This window comes from Vigna unguiculata, chromosome 2, assembly GCF_037176805.1.
Source record: "Vigna unguiculata cultivar grain cowpea cultivar isolate G323 ecotype 2 chromosome 2, ASM3717680v1, whole genome shotgun sequence".
NCBI classification, from domain to species: Eukaryota; Viridiplantae; Streptophyta; class Magnoliopsida; order Fabales; family Fabaceae; genus Vigna; species Vigna unguiculata.
Window position 1 is genome coordinate 30530798 of NC_140793.1, and position 20851 is coordinate 30551648.

General features: G+C 34.4%; 3 protein-coding genes across 6 annotated transcripts; 1 reads left to right on the forward strand and 2 right to left on the reverse strand.

Annotated features, from left to right (window-relative positions):
- Positions 1-470: 470 nt before the first annotated feature.
- On the reverse strand, positions 471-4916 carry LTO1 (NAD(P)H dehydrogenase (quinone)s). 2 transcript variants are annotated; one of them, XM_085670137.1, is made up of 7 exons: positions 4473-4916; positions 4109-4365; positions 3904-4016; positions 3237-3384; positions 1206-1343; positions 1018-1115; positions 471-637 (listed from the first exon to the last, which is right to left on the reverse strand). In XM_085670137.1, exons 1-6 carry the CDS (start codon positions 4786-4788, stop codon positions 1041-1043), a joined length of 1047 nt encoding a protein of 348 aa, XP_085526263.1. In that variant the 5' UTR covers positions 4789-4916; the 3' UTR covers positions 471-637; positions 1018-1040. The 2 variants fall into 2 exon arrangements, with proteins under 2 accessions (XP_085526263.1, XP_027913730.2); XM_028057929.2 differs by lacking the exon at positions 471-637 and having other exon boundaries at positions 879-1115; positions 4473-4915.
- A 991-nt stretch (positions 4917-5907) lies between these two features.
- Positions 5908-8304, forward strand: LOC114173488 (Rhodanese/Cell cycle control phosphatase superfamily protein). The gene is made up of 7 exons (XM_028057930.2): positions 5908-6121; positions 6227-6304; positions 6638-6745; positions 6849-6922; positions 7401-7471; positions 7570-7623; positions 8005-8304. Exons 1-7 carry the CDS (start codon positions 6030-6032, stop codon positions 8077-8079), a joined length of 552 nt encoding a protein of 183 aa, XP_027913731.1. The 5' UTR covers positions 5908-6029; the 3' UTR covers positions 8080-8304.
- A 2135-nt stretch (positions 8305-10439) lies between these two features.
- On the reverse strand, positions 10440-19681 carry STY17 (ACT-like protein tyrosine kinase family protein). Of its 3 annotated transcripts, none has more exons than XR_003602443.2 (16): positions 19236-19681; positions 18753-18867; positions 18379-18479; positions 18096-18215; positions 17570-17624; positions 16728-16838; positions 15120-15170; positions 14551-14726; positions 14358-14465; positions 13499-13572; positions 12926-13101; positions 12210-12305; positions 11347-11449; positions 11197-11250; positions 10973-11107; positions 10440-10896 (listed from the first exon to the last, which is right to left on the reverse strand). XR_003602443.2 is itself a non-coding variant. In XM_028057197.2 (16 exons), the coding sequence occupies exons 1-16, from the start codon at positions 19433-19435 to the stop codon at positions 10828-10830; spliced, it is 1716 nt and encodes a 571-aa protein (XP_027912998.1). In that variant the 5' UTR covers positions 19436-19680; the 3' UTR covers positions 10440-10827. The 3 variants fall into 3 exon arrangements, 2 of the variants coding, with proteins under 2 accessions (XP_027912998.1, XP_027912997.1); XM_028057197.2 differs by having other exon boundaries at positions 11369-11449; positions 15126-15170; positions 19236-19680; XM_028057196.2 differs by having other exon boundaries at positions 11369-11449; positions 19236-19679.
- Positions 19682-20851: the final 1170 nt, after the last annotated feature.

Here is a 20851-nt window from a genome sequence, read left to right on the forward strand (position 1 = left end):
CGGAGGTGATAATGATTTAAAATATTAAATCTTAGCTTACATTTTGTTAAATCCTTTAAAAGTGTTCCATTATTAGTGAAATATTTTCTTATAAAAAAATTAATATAATAAAAAGTTTGAAATGGTTGTTTCAAGGATCCAACAATTTTTTTTTAAAAGACAGGAGAGAGTATTAAAGGTCTATGAATGCCTACATAATTTATTTAAAATGAATGGTTTGAGTACAGTGAACTTGTAGTGTAGATGAAATTATATAAAAAATTATATAAATAAAAAAAATTAGATTCGTAATACAATGGATAATATTATACCGTTACCAACCGTTTCCTCTAATAGATTATAAGTAATTTTGCATCTGCAAAATTTGAACTTTCACCCAATATAGAGTATTGTTAAATTACTATTTGTCAAATTTTTACACACTTTTTTTGTTTGTTTAGAATTAATGATTTCAACAGCAATTTTGACATCGTTATTGAAACATAAAAGTACAAATACGGATTCTAATAATTTTTACCATATGAATTAATAAAATAGAGGAAAATTTAGCTTCCTCCCAGCAGTATCATGACTTAATTGAATGAGTTGGTATTATGCGAGCTCTAGATCATTTGCTTCTGATTCTCATCTTCATTGACTAATGAAATTTCATAGAAATTTCATCAATTAAAAATAAATGTCAACAAACAACTACCCACATTAAAGATTTGACCAAAAAATTGTAAATGCTAACTATTGCATTCTTACATAACATAGAAACCAAAAATAAAAATATATTTTTACTAATTTCACCATCTAAATTTTCAACAATTTTACCATCACATTTTACAATTTTCAACGTCAAATATCATATTGATATCATAATGGACATATAGTAATTAAAAAACATCTAATAATTTATAATTTATAACATGGCAGGAAGTATCATAGCGCAATGGGAAGGAATTTGTAGCTACAAAGGACAAACTATTCATCTATAAGCTGTACAATGTGCAACTAAGAATTCTACAATGGTACCTTTGTTTCTTTTAGTCCAAGCCTTAACTAGGTTGAACAGATTCGTTATAACCAGACACTTGAGCCAGCTCCGACAATTCTTGCTCACCACTTAGAACCTGAAGGAGGAATGGCAAGCCATATGCACTTAAATTGGGGTAGAACAAATAGAGATGCATAGCTATAATCACAGTTTATGGTCTTTTTACCTGGCCATTAATAATCCACGTAGGGAAACCGTCAAGTTTGGCGTCAATGCATGCCTTGATCATTTTAGTTCCTGTACGATATCCTTCGGGAAAGCATTCCACGTAATCCAACTCCTTGGCGGCCTCACGCCCAAACATCTGTATCAGTAGGTTAAAGTGAATATTTAGGCTTCCAGACAGTTAGGCAATAAACTGCAGCAAACTAGATTTGTGATCTGTTAAGTTCTGGACATTATCAAGCATTGTTAAAAGTTGAGTGGGTTAGAATGCGGGGATAGATCCAAAGCACATGAATCTAATAACACTAGCGAAAATAGGAAAATTTGTTCATGAAGCATAAACCATGATATTTATGAATCCATTGACAACTAATTCTAAAACCAGGGTCAAGATCCTCACGGGTAGAGGTAGTCATATTGTTGAGTTCTGGATTGAAAATTACATTACCGAAGTTGAATTCTACAAACTAATAAGATATCTTTTACATGTTATTCACTTCCGAATACAATGACAACAATCCATCTTTTCAAGGTAGAGAAATGCAAAGCACAGATCATGATGATTTTTGTTCCATTCAGTATGGCCAATTCCAGGTGTTAAAAGGCTGGAATGGACTGCGTGATAGAAGTAACTTCATTCCAGAAGTTACAAGCTATTTACTTGATTGAACCATGAAGACTAAACCCGTTCCACCTTGCAGTCCTCTCAGGTCGAACATATATATGTGAATGCCAGTATGCTCCTATAGTGCCGGGTTCTCTTTGATATTTCTTATTGCCGTGAAACAGTATGTACATTCGTCGAGAAGGAACCATGGCTCTGTCAATGAACTACTGCACATGGTTGTAACGGACGGTTATCATGATCCTCCACCTTATTTTGCCTCTGTGGTAGGTTAGTGGTACTACCCAAATTAAAAACTATATCGCGGCCACTGGATCAGTCCTTGGTGTCCCCAAATATTGTCTCCTCTTTGCAAGTCACAAATGAGTCTGAGTAATTTCTTTCCCAGTAATTCTTGCTTTTAAAAACTTCATTTTTGCGTCTATTCTATTCTTTAATGTTGTTGGGTTTCTCTCAGTTGTAGTACCTCTTTTGTATTCATTTCTTGCCCTTGGGTCACTAGTTCTATTCTCTCCAATTCTTCATCTTGTGCAGTCGTTCAAAATCAGATTTTGCCCCCACTCCACCACTTTTTGGCTTTCCCCTCGAACTTCATCTCCAGAATTGCTTTCTTGCTCCTCAGTTTCTGAATCTGGAAGCCAAACTCAAGTTTCTATTTGGAATTTTTTGAGCACTGCCTTATGAAAAGTCCACCAGATTGCATTTATTAGATTGTTCTATTTCCAAGAAACCCATCATTTGAGAAACTCTCCTTCCAACGCCAAGTTGCCATCATAGCCCATGATAGTTTAATAACTTCATGAACTTGGTTGGTGTAAAAATACTGTTTTACCTTGATAAGTGGCTGACAGTTTTCCCTTTAATCAATAATCAAATCAATGTTTCAGACTAAAACTCCTCCCACAGCTTCAAGATCAGAGCTTTGATAGAAACACGTATAGATAAATTTTATCAAAAACCCTAATTCCCATTCATAGAAACTGGTTTAGAAAAAACACACAAGAAATACATTTTAAGATCACTAATCCCCAGTACTTGCCCCAATGTCGTTTCAGAATTAAGAATATGGAAAAGGCAATGAAATGAACACTCCAGCACTTTTCCAGAGGTCCAAGTCTCTCCCACCCAATTCATCTACAATTTTCTATACAAAGAATGACTCCCATCTCAAATCCCTCTTCCTATCTATATGCATAATAAGCCACTTGATTCACTAAATAAGTAACATACTAACAGCCTAAGTAACTAAAACTAATTATTTTACTACTTACACAAGACATGCACTTCTCACTAAATTCACGAAAATCTAAACTTTTTAAGGTAGAGATACGCATAACACAGATTGCAATGGTTTAGGATCCATTTAGTGTATAAAGGCTTTGAAAGGAATTATAAGTGACCACATACCTGTTTTTGTTCCTGACAATGTGAACACCAGAAAGCACCATACATTTTAGCTCCTATGGAATGCAAGTGCCTTGCAAGAGATAGCGCAAAAGGGCTTGACGGAGTTGTAATCTCAGTTGCATAATATGGAAGTTCAATTTCAGCCAGGCTGTTAAAATTAGTAGATAACGGAAAATTTTGAGCATTTCAAATTGTACATTGCAAGCACAAACATTCACTTTGGTTTCAATAGGTAAAAACAAAAACAAACATAGAGCCGGGCGAAGTTTATAAATTAAAATGTCACAGACAGGGGCTCAACTTCCATTTTGCTATCTATATATGCTTAAACCCTAATATGTGGGTTTTGGGGCAGATGAAAAGCGAAGGACAATTAAAATTGAAACATCGAACAAAAAGAAACACCAGATAAGGAAATATAGGCCACGTCCTAAAAGCCAGACAGTATAATTTTACGGGAAATAAAGGTATGCCCAGAACAAGAAAATGTTGGCAGACAGTAAGCATATGCAGAAGAAAATGACAATTAGAAATTACTTTTTCATCTGCTTTAAGCTTTAGACATGGCAATGTGATTAATTGATATGATAGTAAAATTGCACATATGCACCACATGGAAAAGAGAATTTGAAGTGATCTAAAGATCCTAAGCAAGTGACAAATTCACCTTGAGGATCCAGATTTAGAACTGTTATACGAGGTGTTCAGCGTGAGAATCACTATGCTAGCAACAAGCAGTTGTAGGCCCAGTGTTTTAGACACCTCTTGTAATCCAAGGTCCTATTATTTAAATTCCAAAAGAGAAAGTACCAATCAAGCAACATCACACGAAAGAAGCAAAAACACATTGATAAAAGATTAACACAACGGACCTTGAGTGTAACAAAAAATAAGGTGAAGGACAAGAAAGCCGAAAGCAAGCAGTAGGAGCAAGAGGAATCAGAGAATCTCGTAGTTAGAGTGTACAAAAAATACGCACTAGCAGCTGCCATAGAGGTCGTGGCTCCAAGCAACACTGCTTGTGCAGTCGATTTGTTAATCCCAAAACGCAACTTATTCGAAGCCAATTGAAGACCTAACGCAGCAACCAAGCCATACGCAGCCATCCCAATCAACGGAAGAGGAATACCTGAAAATTGCAAAACGACCATACCGTTAATAATAATAACGCAAATTCCAAAAGCACTTACTTACAACTCAGTTAGTTACGGCGCATTTCACGTTAAAAAACAATACCGAAAACAATTGCGTAATCACTGTTGAGTACGTCGGAGCAGGTGCCACCGCCGACGGGACAAAAGGCGTCGCCGCCGGTGAGCTTAAGGTAAGTGAGGTAGGAGGTTTCGAGGAATCCGAGTCCGGCAGCCCCGGCGATCAACTTGTGAGTCCAGTCGGCGGGAGACATGGCGGTTTCCGGCTCGGAAGAGGAGCATTTGAGAGGCGGCAACCTAAGGTGGTTGGGAGAACGGTGGTAGGGAATCGGAGCGCGGCGAACGAAAGCGCGAGAAGATGAGGATAGCGACGGCGCGGCGAAGGCGAAGGTAGTAGCCATTCAGGAAGCTTTAACAGTCTCTGGCTACTTCCCGCACCATTCCTTTCCTTCACAATCTCAAAAGAGAGAATCAAAACAAAATGGTCAACGGTAATTATTATTCACTTATCCTCTGTTTAGAACATGTTTGAAGGAATTTCAATCAAATAAACTTGTTATGGAAAACTTTCAAAACATGTAATCCAAAACTCAATTTTACATAGGGCAGAATAGTCATTTTGAAAATTTTGGAGGTGCGCAAAGAAATTGCGGGGAACATAAAGCAAAAGCCTTATTTTGGTGAAAATGAAGGTGGAGAAAGGCCATTAAAGTGTGTAACGGGCCTTATGTCGGTGTGAAAATACGTAGGCCCAACAAAGAAGGTCCATAAGGTGGGTAGAGGACGTGGTGCCACGTGTAGAAGAATCTCTCCACCCAAATCCGATGGGCTTTGTGAGGTGGATACTTATCCATAGTCGTGGTGGTGGGTCAGCACCACTTCCTTCTTTATCCAAAATACCACACATTACGTGTCATCTCCCAACATTTTATCCAAAACAATAACTCTCATTTATATTTTCCCACACAAATTTCCATAACATAAAACAATCAATAATTCATATACATTATACATTCACGTAACACGTGTCACCAGATATTCAACTCCCACAACAAATTATGAACACTCACAATATCACTTCCAAATAATCCATTTCTGCATAAAATTTTCTCCTGATGGAGATATATTGTTATGCATAGTATCCTACAAAAACGAGCAAGTCCAGAAGAAAAATCAAAGACCAAATAGTGGAGATGGATTAACCTCAAAAAACAACAAAAGAGGAATCTTGAAGAGAACGTTAACGTGGTCGCATATTATTGGTCGTCACAAAATTATCACAGAATGTCATTGTCTCTTTTACGTGACATTCTAACTCCTCTAATATTCTCAAGAGATACATTATATTTATTTATAACAAAATTTTACACTATTTTCGTATAATAACTTTATTTCACACCAAAGTTCTTCATGATCTCTTGAACTTTGCAAAAAAGAAAATATCGGTTTTTCAACATTATATTATAATAATTATGTTAATGTTTAATAAAATAAATATAAAAGATGTGGGGCCAATGGTTCTGGAGCTTCCTTTAAAATATGAAGGTTGGAAGCGGCAACATTGCATTGCATCAATATCAAAGCTAACCACTTATTTTGCATTTGGTAGCATATTCCATTCCAAAATAGTATCTGCAAAACAATGACGACGACGACGACAACAACCACCTTTGATGTCTCCGCCGCTTGTTTCCGTGTTCCTCCTCGTTTCTCACGAAATCCATGCCACACCAGGTGAAATATTTTCTCCATTCTTTCATACCAAAAGTCATAATTTTCTCTTCTTTTTTTATTTTATTTTCTTTGTACTTTTTCTAAAACTTGAAAGTGTTGTTGCAGGTTTTCAGTTCTGAACTCCTTGAATCCTCACAGGGGACGGATAAGCGTGAACGTTCCACCCAAGTTTCCAAACTTCCGGTAAGTGTGAAAACAAAGTGTTAATCTGCGAAAAAAAAGTGTTTTGTTTTGTTTTGTTTTTTCTACTTGAGTGAGTGGAATCGAATTATTGGATGGAATGGAGAAGTTTTGGTCTGAATATTTTTGAGTGAAAAAAGGTGCAGAGTCACTTGTACCTCACTCATAAATAGAAGAAACCGATGAGCACAATATTGAATAAAATAGGATCATGTTTATATTTGGCAGATAGCGTGCTAAAGACGAAATAGAATGTAAATATTATTAAATTTCGTTTCACTTATTTTATTTGATCTTTTCATCAAATGAAAAAACGTGGTTTTTGGGTAATTGAAGGAGGGAAGTTGCACTGAAGGGGGATTTGGAGGCTGTTGTTCCAACTTCTGTGCCTGTGCGTGTAGCGTATGAACTTCTTCTAGCTGGTCATCGATATTTAGATGTGAGGTAAGCGATTGAATATTAATTACAACAACTAACAGAACTTTTTCGGAATCATAGTGTTTAATCAACCCAAATCTCATCAATTCTTTCTCATGTTTTGTTGCAGGACCCCAGAAGAGTTTGATGAAGGGCACGTTCCTGGCGCAATTAATATTCCTTATATGTTCAGAGTTGGATCAGGTTGGTTCCATTTCTATTCTCAAGTGATAGTGAACTAGTGGTAGTAACTACTTTGTTGATTCCTAAACTTTGTTCTGAATACAAAAAGAAAAAGAGTGATATACGAAATAGCTATATAAAGTATTTTTTTTCACTGTATTTTCATCACAAACTGACATTAACTTGCTAATTGGCTGACAGAGTAAAAGTTTTTATGCAACTCAGAAAAGAAATCCACCTGATCCAATAGCTTATTGTTCTTTAGATTTGGATTCTTCTATTAACTTTTTAACCCCTTGCTAAGGTTTGTTCTCAAGGGCTTTAACCCGATTGATAGTATATATCAAGATTATGTCAGTTATCACACTCAATTTTGTCCATCCTTGAAATGCAAGCATTTTTGTTATGAAAAATTTACCCTATGATCTGAAAAACTCTTCTTTTTCTTGTATTATTATATTCTATGATCTCAATTTAGATTCTCCATTCATGTATTCAGGGATGACGAAGAACAGCAACTTCATTAGAGAGGTGTCCTCACATTTTAGAAAAGATGATGAAATTATAGTTGTGAGTGCATATCTTCTTAAAACTCTTGTTGAGTGATTAAGTTCTATGTTAGTTTTAGCACTCCAGCTTAATTAAGATTTTGACTTGTGGTTTCACAGGGGTGCCAGCTTGGTAAAAGATCTATCATGGCTGCGAGTGACTTGCTAGCTGCTGTAAGCATCTTTTTTTTTTTTCTTCAACGCCTTAATTTTAAGCTTGAAAAAAAACATCCTAGTTTGTTTGAATGTCTGAATATCTGAATCAAGTTTTTGTTTCTCCACATCAAGGCATCTTTCATGTCTAGCTGTATACAAACTAGATTTACTATGGAATAAGGTTATTTAATGTTGTACTGCAAAAATGATCTTAACCATTGATATTTATAGATTAGCACAACCTTGTTTCAAAGACAGACATATTTAGGAAAATTTGATATTGGTTTTTTGTGTCATTCGGTTTTCTTAAGAATATTCTGATTGGTAACAACCATGTTGCAAAAATTGAGCTCAAAGATTGTACATAGAGTGAGTGACTAAAATTTCTTCATTCTGCAGGGGTTCACAGGACTCACAGACATGGCTGGTGGCTTTGCAGCTTGGACACAAAATGGACTTCCAACAGAACGATGAAGTGTTCCTGTTGGATCTGCAGCTGTATATAAGAATAAGTTTTGGGAGGAGTCGCATGCATGAAAATGCGGAAATATCACACCAAGACTGTGAGAATCTGACACAGTGAAAACAAAATGAAATCTGATACCAGAAAAGTTCATGTAAATGTGGAAAAAGAGGGTTGTGAATTTGTCGACATAGACAATAAAAAAAGGTTAATATTTTTCGAACTTTGCAAAGAAACTCTTGTGCCTTGACGTGGTGTTCGTCTTCCACTACTTCCAATTAATTCAAACCATGATATATTTATGGATGAAAAATTGAGGCCAAAACTTAATACAACGTGATAACAAGTTTCGTTTTTGCTTTCCAAAAGATAACGTTATTATGATTCCTAGCAAGTTAGAAAAATTTTATGGTAAGGAACAGGTATTGGGTAAAACATTGGATTCATCCAAGATAATAGGATTCGGCTCTCAGTTTCAGCACCCGATAGTTATAATTTCGAAAGTTAGAAGCACGTGGTAAATTTTCTTAGGATCATTCCATGTGCACATCGTAAATATTGGTTAGTGGACTACAGATTTGAGAATGATGATGATACATATTTGAAGACGGCACGGAACATTTTTTTCTTTTTTTCTTTTCGGCCAAGCGCTGTTTTCCTGACCCACACGCATCAAGAGACATGCTGAAACTTTTGCGAAGGGTAATAGAATTTATAGAACAAAAATGAAAAAAGAGGTTATCTTTAAGAAAGAGTTATGATTGTAGTAATTTTAGTTAAATAAATTTTTTTTATCAATATAATTTTTATAAAATACAATTTAAAAAGTGAAGAATTATTGTATACTATTGCATCATTATTATTCTTGTCGATTCTATTAAAACATTTTTTACTGTATTCATTTTTGTACATAAGGAGTCGGTCGAAAAGAAAAATCCGACATTTCAAATTGTGAAATTTTTTTCAAAAATTCTCGTTTGAATTCCCATCCAATATTTGGGTTTGGGGTCAATGTACATTATACTTTGGACACTGTTGCAGTCGATCGGATGGTGTTGTTGATACCAAGACGATCGATCATAAACTACTATCTCGATGATAAGAACGGTTGTTCGAGATAAGAACGCTTGCTCTATCGAACGATAGGGTTGTCAACACTGAAATTATAACCGAAAGATTAAAGGAATAGCAAGATTAAAGATGTAATTCACGACTTAACCTTTTCAGCAAGGGTATGATATCATTGGTCACAATTAGACTTCACAAAAGATAAAAATCCACTAAAGACACTGTAAATAGAGCGTAAGTGAAGTAATTGACACTTTTGTATCTCTACATTTATTGCATTATTAGGAATCAAACATTTACTTGAACGTGAGGATATCTTTTGCAAGTATCTCAACCGCACGACGCAATAGAAGGAGACCAAGCAACTAAAAACAAATGAACGAATAATAGAAGGAGACCAAGCAACTAAAAACAAATGAACGAATAATTACAATGAATATAGGAGATCTTGAAGAATTGTACGAGTAATATTGGACCCGATAAGAACAATTTTTATTCATTTAGCTGTTTTTATTTCTTTCTTCCTTTTTATCGACACAATTCCAATTGCAAAAAATCTTCATTAATTATTGGTAAACTTTTAGTCAAGTAAATTTGATAATTCATTTATTAAAAGTAACCTGAGAAAAATGATACATAGAAAATTGAACATAATTCTGTCTCCTCAAGGATCCATTTATTTAAAAAAAAAAAAAAGTAATCATTGGAATTTAGTGCATATAAAAAAATTTAAAACTCATGCACTCCATTCAATCAAACTTATATACACTCCATCGGCTAAAAATAAATAAAACTAATTTCAAAGCATTAAGGAGAAACTGATCACTCACTTACAGTATAAACCATCTAAAACATAATATAAGCCATCGTATTTAACAAATTTGTTATCTTCTCCGATGTGAAAATCATCTGGTGCATAACCGACAACAATTGTTCGTTATGCGTATGCTTGGTAGCATAAGCGCTAGAAGACTATAAAAAGCATATAATATAAGCTTTTGATTTGCAAAGGAAACATGTCTGAAGAAAAATAATTCACGACTTCTTAGGGTGAAGAGAGAATGGCTTGAGTAAATAGTCTGTTACAATCATCGAATCACAAACTGTTATATATAAAATACCTTTATTTACTTTTACAATAACTACCTTTAAAAGAACAACGATATTTTTTTTAATTATTGATCGATAATCTTAAATTACTAAACTGCCAATAAAATAGTTTGCCAGATCTTTAACCAGATTGACAAGCACAATCTTAATACAAATATACATTGTCATTAAGAAAATTATGACAATTCGTGCCTTTGAATAAAATTGCATTACATATGCCGATTTTATTACAGTTAAAGTTGGTACATCTCAAGTATCAACACGTAACGCCTCTGAGTCAACTTCAAGGGTTTGGATACAAGGGAGTGCATCGAAAAAACTCCCAGTCAAAACACATAGAATACAATTAGCAAAAAATTAATTGTAAATGATACATGGAATTTTCGACCTTCACTAATCTTGTATCCATCCTAGGTGAACAAGTTGAATAGATAAATTGGAGAAAGACGAAGATTCTAAAAGAAATTTAAGGCAAGCACAATACCACCGAATCTTTCAAGAGTAGAAACAACCAACTGAATAGATATTTGGTCAGAGTCTGGCTACTATACAGGACAAAAAGGCTATACTGTCGTGTAATATCAGTGATGGACCCGTCTAAGAGCTGAGAGAAAGCCATGGGATGATGATTTATCCTTGTGATCATTGACCTGGTAGAAAAATAAAACCCAATTACTCAGCAGGTCCAACTCTGTGTTGGTTTTTAAATTTAAGAATTAATTTTACCTCTTTTGCTATGTGCTGAAGAATTTCTATTATTTCAGAGAAATCTGGTCTGAGAGTCGGATCTTGTTGCCAGCAGCGCTGTAGCAGTTCAGAAAGTCTTGGGTGTGTTGTTTTTGGAATTGTAGGCCTTAGGCCCTAATAGCAATTTAAGCACATAGAATCATTATGCATAAACAAGAAATTGTTTCCGATGAAATTATTTACAAAAGAAAAATAATAAAAACCTTCTGCACAACGCCGACTGCTGCTTGTAATGGGGTCAAGCAAGAGTAGGGTAGCTGATTAACAAAAATAGTATATACAATGAGATAAGAGTGGTACAAGACTGATTATTTGAGAAAAAAAGAGAACAGAACACAATGCAGAAGACCCACTGTCTGGCATGAAAGTACTCACTTCTCCAGTTAAAAGCTCCCAGAGAGCTATTCCAAAACTGAAAACATCTGCCTTCTGGTCATATGGTTTGTGTTCAATGACCTTCAAATAAAAGTCAAATTAATAAAGAGATCTAAGGTATCATTAACAGCTGAATTCTTAAAAAAAAAAAAATCAGCAAACCAAAGCACATGCCCTAAATCGTAAATGCCTTATAGTCCAAGCATTAAGGCATCCACTTATGAAGATGAAAACAAGAATGGAACTGAGGAATAAATATCAAACCACTGCATACTTTGTAAGGAAATAGTCAAGAAAGAATAAAAACAAGGCAACCATTTCATGTATTTTTCTAATCTTCGTTTGAAATTTCAAAAATAAAAAAAAAATTTGAAATAAAATCCTAAGTTCAATGCCCAAATACAATAAATTTAATATCTATATGACACAATATTCACATCAACAAATAAATTCAATATCAATATGACTAATATAAGATAATCCAAACGAGTATATTTTTTAGTAGTTTAAAATTCTCCTTCACTATGGGCAAAGACATTTCAATCATAACCAAGAGCAATAACTCAAGTGGGTCGACTTTGCCAGATTGCCAGATTCCACCTAGGATGTTTTCTTACATTCATGCTCACCTTGCCCTAACCACACAACCCAAAATAAAAATAATAAAATAACATCTTTTTCTTCCCTGCCCACCACCATATTTCTCACTTTTCAAGCAGGCAGAACATAAATGCCTAGCAACAACAAATAAATACTGATACTGAATTGGTATTTCACCATGATCAATGATGTCATAAAAAAATCAAACAGAAAGTACCATGAAATCCAAGAAAATTCATACCTCAGGAGCCATCCAACGGTATGTTCCAGTTTCAGCTGTCATCACACCAGACTGAGTTTGCACTCTAGCAACCCCAAAATCAGCAACCTTTACCACCTGTTGAAGAACAACATGCTATTTTAGTGATGTTTTCATCTCAGGTCTGTGTTCACAACTCATATGTTACTGTATTCTAACAAGAGCCCAGCATCACAAAGTTACCCATCTTAAACTTAATCTACAAATAATAGACTATGGTGATTATTGTGAGTCAAGATGACAAACAATTTTCATTCATTGATAAATATAGGACCAAATACTAGTATGAAGAAGAAAGGGGACAGATACCCACAAGGCTAGTAGCCTTTTAGATTCAAGCATTTGACTCCTCCAAGTGATGGGTTAAAGTGCAGTTATATTTGTTCATTTGGAAAACGTTGATTGAGATATGTGCATGTATTTTATCACAATTTCAACCATTGATTTTTTAATCAATGATTATAGCTGTTCTTTATTCAGTAAAGCGTACTCCAATACGTAAACAAATCTCTTTTTGTTTTGTCACAACACAAAAGATTAGTATGATGATATTTGGGAATAGAGAACATAAAAGTACAGAAATTATATTACAAAACCAAAATACTATGCAGAGAACATAGAAACATGGACCATAATAACACTGAAAATGCAACAGACAGTATCAATGCGTGCATTCAATATTCATGGAATCCTCTTACTTCATTTTCATCCATCAGAAGATTGGCAGTCTTGAGGTCCCTGTGAATTATATTATTTTGGTGCAAATAGTTCATTCCCTTGGAAACATCAATTGCTACTTTTAGCAAAGATGGAAGCTTAAATACACCTCTTTGTTTGTGCAGAAAGTCATATAAGCTTCCCCTAGACATAAACTCTGATAAAGTCATAAACATGAGCACATAAGCATTAAAATTGCATTACCAGTGGACTGAATAAGGCACCCAAACCATCTTACAATTCCTAGATAAAGCATACATAGGTAAGCACAGATATTATACCAATTCTAAAACTAGATAAAGTAAAAAATAAAGCAGCAATATGAATATGAAAGGAAGGCATGTGCACAATGCTTCCAGCATTAAGGGATGTGGGGAGGGTCGAAATGTATGCAGCCTCTGCCATAAGCAGAGAGGTTGTTTCCACAACTAAAATTGATGATCACCACAAAGCAGTAACATTATCATTAAACCAAAGCACACCCTCTAAACAAACAAACTTCTTGAAATAGAATCATGCAACATCATAAATTCTCAGGATTCTTTCCTATTTACCCGTAACAATACAAAGATTCGGGGGCCTGGTACATGCGCCGATGAACTGAACAACATTCTTGTGTCGAATCTTCCTGCAACCAAGATATATCGTACTTAGTAAAGGAAAAATGATTACTCGGGACTACAAAGATACCACACACCAACCACTAATACTCACTTCCTAGGATAAAAAGACAGATTCACAAACAAGTGAAGTTGTCAGGATTAAAATATTATTAGATGTTTTCAGAAGCATTTGATGTAGTGAATATCTGAAATTGAGATATTATTTTTAGTTAATATATTTCTTTCCAGAATGGTCTAAGTCAGACAAATAAGGAAGTTAATGCCATAACTGTAATTCAGTCAAAGTTCATGAACTTTTGATACATGCATTTTGACAGTCTATCTATGATGCCAATTTCATGGAATTGAAATCATGTAACAGAAATGTTAGTACTTTAAGAAACAAAATAAATTACAGCATGCTTCACTTTAATCAAACAGCACTATTGGTAGCACAACTTTACATGTGTGCATGTGAATCAAGCTACCAGGGGTTGTTCATTTTGAAACTGAAATAAAAATAAGACATTAAAGATCTAGCCATACGTATAATGCCAGAACAGTTCATATTTTAAGGGAATAGTATGAAAGGCATGATCCTAAATAGAAAATAAGAAACTAATAGCATAATATATCAAAGAACATTGATTCCTCCATCACTCCCATTCCTCTGTTGTAGTTAGGTTGTGCAACAAAATGAATATAAACAAGCAAGTGGAAGCTACAGCACAAGGCAGGAAAGCATGAGAAATAAATATCTCAGTAATGGTAAATATAATCTCCACGACTACAATCAATCATGCAAACAAACCTCATGATATAAACTTCTTGTGCAAACTCCTTCAGCATATCTGTACTTATGCGCTCAGGCTTGAGAACTTTGATAGCAACATCTTGACTGCAATATGTACCTCTGTACCTAAGGAATATCAAAGAAATGCAGAGAGAAACCTCAGCTACAAGGATTAGTTGAGTTCAAATATAATCAAGCAAAAATAACTTACAAGTCACCAAATGACCCAGAGCCAACTTTGTTTTCATATTTCAGCTGGTTGGTATCAAGTTCCCAGACATCAGCTCCATCCGTTGGTATTTGAATGCAGTGAGGGGATTGCTCTATCCTTGGCTGGTAATGATCATTGGCAGCACAATGTATGCCCTGATTTGACATATTCTGCTCCTGCAAATCAAAGAAAGTTTATATCATTAAGTATTTAACAAAAGGAGAAATGAATTACAGTTGTCTATATGAAGTGCACGTATGTAAAGAACAAATTATTTTAACAGACGTTCCCATTACTCAAATGTAGTTCAAACTTCAAATTAATGTCAATCCTTTCTAATAAAATTCAAACAACAATAATCTCATCTTCCCTGCTTAATCGTGAACATGTCATTTTATCAAAAGTTCATGGCAACTATAAAAAATTAAGATATTTCCAAAAATATATAGCACCCAGTATTTTGAAATTGTCATGAGCTCTCAATCCCAAATATTAAGGTGTTAAGTGAAAACTCGTGAATGGTTGTTATATTACATCTCTAACAGAAAAAATAAAAAAGGAGAATATACCTTAACCTTGTAAATTTCCTTTTCTAACACACCTTTCAGCTCCTCAGTTTCCTAATGGCCAAAACATATATAAAATAGATTCAATAAGTTTGGATATAGAAAACATAATTGAAAAAGCAAATAAATTTAAATATTAGATAAAAATAGAGAATTCATGAACATGTAAGAACTGCAAGTAAAACAATCAATGTATAGAAAGGTAAGAGAGGCAAAATCCTGATAAATTACATGACGGCTCAGCTCTCTTGCAAGGAGCCGTTACATTAGTAAACAAAAAGAAGTGAAAAAGAGAAAAGCTTGCAGATAAAAAGACAACTCAACAAAATGTTATTCCTCAATTTGGATGTACACAAAAGGAGTCCCCAAATCTTCCTTTAAAATTTTATTGCTATAACAATTCCATTATGTTGTGGAAGTCAACTGCATGATCATTAAGGAAGCTTGTGCAGAATGTGCCTATATTAGTTTTGAAATAAATTTAATTAGAACTTGAAACAGGAAGTCTCAAATTTTGTACAAGAGACACAGCTACTAAGACTTTTTAACCAGCCAATGCATTGCGAATACATGGATGACATTAACAGAAGAAATATCATATAAATAGTTATCTATGATTAAAAAAACTGTGGGGCGAGTCTTTCACAAGAGTTAAAACAAGAAACTGTAATTTATACAGCATGTCTAGGTATATTTGTACTGATACTCTAGGCCATCTTATACATCACTTTGACATAGCACCTCTACTAGGTATGTACCTGTTAGCAAGTGAAACTCAGTGAATGTTTGAGGTATAAGTATCTTTTTCTATGTTGATTTTATCAAGAACAATTGAAACAGAGATTTAATGGGCCACAACGCACCAGAAGATCCAAAAAATAATGGCAGCAATAATATTCCTTATAATTGAACCATGCTCCATTTTTATCTATCGGTCAAAGATGAAATGAAATCCTCCTTCCCTGTTCTACTTAACAGGTGCCTTGTAATTTGGCTCCAACACCAACAGCAGCAATCATGCTTTGGCTATTATTAGGAGGGACATCAGGTAGCAGCATACCTCTCCTGACCAGCCCTCTTTCTCCCTCTCTTCATGTTTCTCTTTTTAATAGAGGAAGAGAAATTTTCTTCATTAGCTATGATTTAAAATAATTCTTCATCCTCCAAAATTGTTTAAATTGGAAAGTTTTACATTTTGTTGGCTGAAGATATCGTTTGCATAAACTGTTTGTTAATAAAGGAAAAAAATTAATGACATATACTCAATAACATACCCCACAATGTTCTTAATTTGTCAAAAACCACCATATTTATTATCAGTTTATATCTGTAAAACAAGTTTGTTAGAAATGTCACAGACAACAGATGTAATAACACATTATCTACTGAAATGAAAAGGTAAACATAACACAAAGAGACGAAAAGTTAAAGGTATTATATATCCTTTTACAAAATCAAAAGTGCAAATACTCATGGCAAGATGCTGACCAAGACATGCATAATGTAATACTCATGGCAAGATGATGATCAAGAGATGCATAAAATCTTTCTATTTCCCAAAATACTTGCTAGTAGTTTTATGGGATCATTATTCGGCTACTTTCATCCTACCTCATTGGGCCATCCCTCAACAACAAAGACATCCAGAGAAAATCCATCAGTAGTGGAGAATGCATGAGCTTCTTGAATATTCAGTCCCATCTCACCAAGTATTGATGTTAACTGAAACGCAAGTAAAGGTTGACAGACAGCCATGATATTAAATACATTTGTTATATTCTATCTTACAAATGAAGAACTTAATTTTCATCCACTCTTCATGTGAAAAAAATTACATTGACATCCAATAACCCTGTTAAATCGTGCAATGAATTTGACACCTCACGCAAGCGTTACCACTGCCAAATTCATCTAATGATGTGATAAATCATATCATTAGATGTCAATGAAAAACTTTTTACATTGATAATTAAACTTGCTTAAGAACTCCAAAGATTTGTAAGAGAAAATGTTAAAGAGATGACAATTGAAAAGATTATGATGTGCGGAATGATTTTCTTAGCTTTTTACAGTTGTACCTTCATAAATTCTCAATCTAAACTGCGTGAAAAAGAATATTTGGGCAAAGTTAAAACTTGTAGTACTTTACGATGAAAACTCTTAACATATAATTTTAGTTTGACAGCAATTGGCAGACCATTTGCCCATAATCAATACAAAAGAAACTACAGTCATAACTATCTCCTGCATAGAATTACGTTGCAATAAGTTCCCTAACCCAATTGACGGCCCAGAAATGCAAGACACATTCCTTGCTATCATGTCAAAAGCTGAATAATACAGTAGAAAAGAAAACATAACAAGGATTGTATGAAATAAAATAACAGAGTAATTTTAAAGAACCGTTTACAAAAGCATAAAAACACTTTTAAAATAAAGTCAGAATTAACCACCTGACTAAGGAGTTTAGGCTTGTCAACTGTTGAAAAGGTAATCTCGTGCATGGGCCTAAAATTAGTAAGTAAAAGATTAGTTCTAGTTAAACTTTAAAACATTAGTACATTTATTAACTGCTATAACCTAATGGAAACAACATGCTATCCCTAGAGAAACTCAATATGGAGAGTGTGTAATCGAGAGTGTTGGCATTCACAACCTTGGCAATACCCTAAACAACACATACCTAATGACTGATTCTACAATTTATTCTTTCTGTACATACGTCAGTGCTTATCACGTATTCATGAAAAGATGAAAATGCATGATACGAAAGTTAAATATTCTGCAACATCTCTCTCTCTAAAAAGTTGGACAAAAGTAATAAACCAAGAGACTTGCACTTCGAAAATATTATCTTCAAAGTGTGAGATTTTACCTTAGCCTATATATCAAACTTATCATATAATACATGTTTCTACTTTATCAACATAAGACAAATTTTAGCGATACTAACTAAAGCTGAAGTGAGCAATCCATTACCTGTGAAAATATGGTGTTACACTCATAGCACTTCCCCCATCTTCAATGTTATTTTTGGTTGTTTGAAGAGCAAGAGCTTCAAGATTAGAGGATGAACCAAATGTGGGTGGTGGATGAATTCTGTTTTGCCCAAGAGAGAGACAAAGAAATGACAACAAAAAAATAAATAATTGGCACAAACGAAAACATAAAAACAAGTGCATAGATAATAAGAAAGGACTGCACTTATTGAGCAACAGCAGGGATGGAAATAAAACCGATAACAAAATCACACAACCCGTACCCCTGCTTTAAAGAATAGTTAAGAGAACTCTGTGCATCCTCTATTTCAGAAGGATCTGAATGTGTGGAATCAGTATAATTTGCACCACCAAAAGGATATACCTGCATTAAGGACGAAACTGTTATAAACTAATTTGTATGTAGGACGTCTCTGTACTTGGATTCAAAGCTCATAAAGTAAATGATATAACATAGTTCCAAATTTGCTACCAGCTAACAATGCAGTCAAGGAACATACAATTCCATGATGTATCCTCCACAACGTTTAAAAAACTGAATTCTCCGTTAGATGAGAAAACATCTAGCCTTAGTAAAAACTAGTGAAAATACAGAGTAAAGAACTTCAATAGCCTTTATGAAATGTGTTTTAATTACCTGTACTAACCGAACTTGAAATGCAGGTCGAGATGCGGGATCCTCCGCCAACTTGAGCAATCTTTTATGAGCCAAAACATCTTCTGCCCTCTCAACATTTACATCCAACGCGTACCTATGTAGTAGCAATCAGAGTGACCAACCAGGAGACTCGGACAAAAACCACTCTGGCAAATCCACTTACAAAAGTAAAGTAAAAAAAAAAAAGGCAAAAAAAAATCACTCAGCTATCTTCTTCTTTCTTCATTTTGTTTTTCTCAAATCTCATCAGAAATCAAAATAACACAAAAAACACTCGAATTGCATGAATCAGTTAAAAAAACACAAGCAATCAGGAATATGCAAAATCACTGGCCACAAATTCCCCTACCAATCATTTTCACCGCTTTACAAAAGAAAAAAAAAAATCAAATATAGAGGAGAACGTGAGAACAGAAGTCAATTAGCTAGTTAGTTAATTAATAAGGAAACAGCGTGAAAGACCTAGCAGGAAGTCGATTGAAGTGTAGCCATAGCTGATCATCGAAGCCGGGAACGTGCGCCTCCTCGCAATCGGAATCCTGAATCCGCCGCAACACCTCATTGTACACCTCCAGTTTCTGGCGGTGGTGTCGAGGGTGGTTAGCATGCGACAACTGCACCGCTCTGCTCCCGCAGCTCTCAATGTCATGCTCGATCACCATGAACACACGCGATCAACACCACACACAAACACTCAACAACAAGAACAAGAATAAGAAGAAGAAGAAGAAGAATAACCGAGAGAGAGAGAGAGATAGAGAAAGGGGATCGTGAATCGAAGAAGAAGCGGAGAAGGAAAACGCGAGAAAGGGAAGGGAAGGGGAAAGACGATGGAGATTCAGTTGACGGAAAACTCTTTTTGAGTCTCTTATTTTAATCTTGTTGGGTTCTCTTTCCAGGTACTAATGAGTGTTTTTGCTTCGGCGCTGAGTGTTTGTTCCCAGCTATCCACGTCAGAGTGGGCCCCGCATTCCGCCCAAAGTGGGCACACACAGCAAATTGAAACTTTGCTCATTGGATAATTAAATATTTCTTTCCCGCATCTCCTCTCCGAATAAATCAAGATGCTTTTTTTTCTCTTTTATTGTGGACTAAATAAAATAATAATAAACACAATCAAATTTATAAAATGGGGTGAAAAATAAGTAAATTAAAAAATAAAATAATGGGCCCACAGGGACTCTGTCTATGGTTTATTCGGGAATATGGGCTTTTTTTGTAATCCTTAATCCTTATCCTCTCGGATTAAAAATTCTGGGCCTACCAAACCATAGAAGCTTCTTTTTTTTATTGCACTACTATTAGCTTAGGGTCGTTGAGAGAGCACGATCTGTATAATGGGAAGAATAAAAGCAAACAAAATTAAATAACAAGAGGTTAGGAATCTGATGTAATGTACCTTTCTCGGAGGGATTTTTCTTTTAATTTAAGTGTTTTTTATCTGGATAATTTTCTTTAAAAAAACATAAATCATAAATTTATTAAAATAATCAAATATATACCAAGAAGTTACTATATATTCCTGAAAAATAAAATCGGAAAGGATGTTTTTGGAATGAAATCGAGAAGGTGACAATTAGCAATGCTTTTTATAGGTAAACTAATTAATAAACATTTTTAGTAATATTAGAGTTTAGCACTTCTGGAAAAAAAGTTAAAAAATTTAAATAATTGAAGATAATGTTTTGCTTATGTACATTACCTTATATGTTTTCCAACCACCACAACTTTCTTATGTTGTTAGGGTTATTACATCTGAAATATTTTCTATTTTAGACCTTAAACTAACCTTTATTATAACTTTACAGTGAGATTAAACTTCATAGCACACTAACAAAATGCTCCCTGAAGAATAAAATATATCTGTAAAAGACATTGTCAAATCACATAATTCACCTGTCTAAGAATAACTGCTGATATAAAAAAATCTAAGAATAACTTTTCGAAGCTTTGAAATGAACATACTTTACATTCATTCCTTGATCAGAAAAAACACTTCAAAGAAAACTTCTTTTCTTACCATGCTTCTTCTAGAAGGAAAGTCCACTTCCGAAATGAATTATTATTTGGGTTAAAAA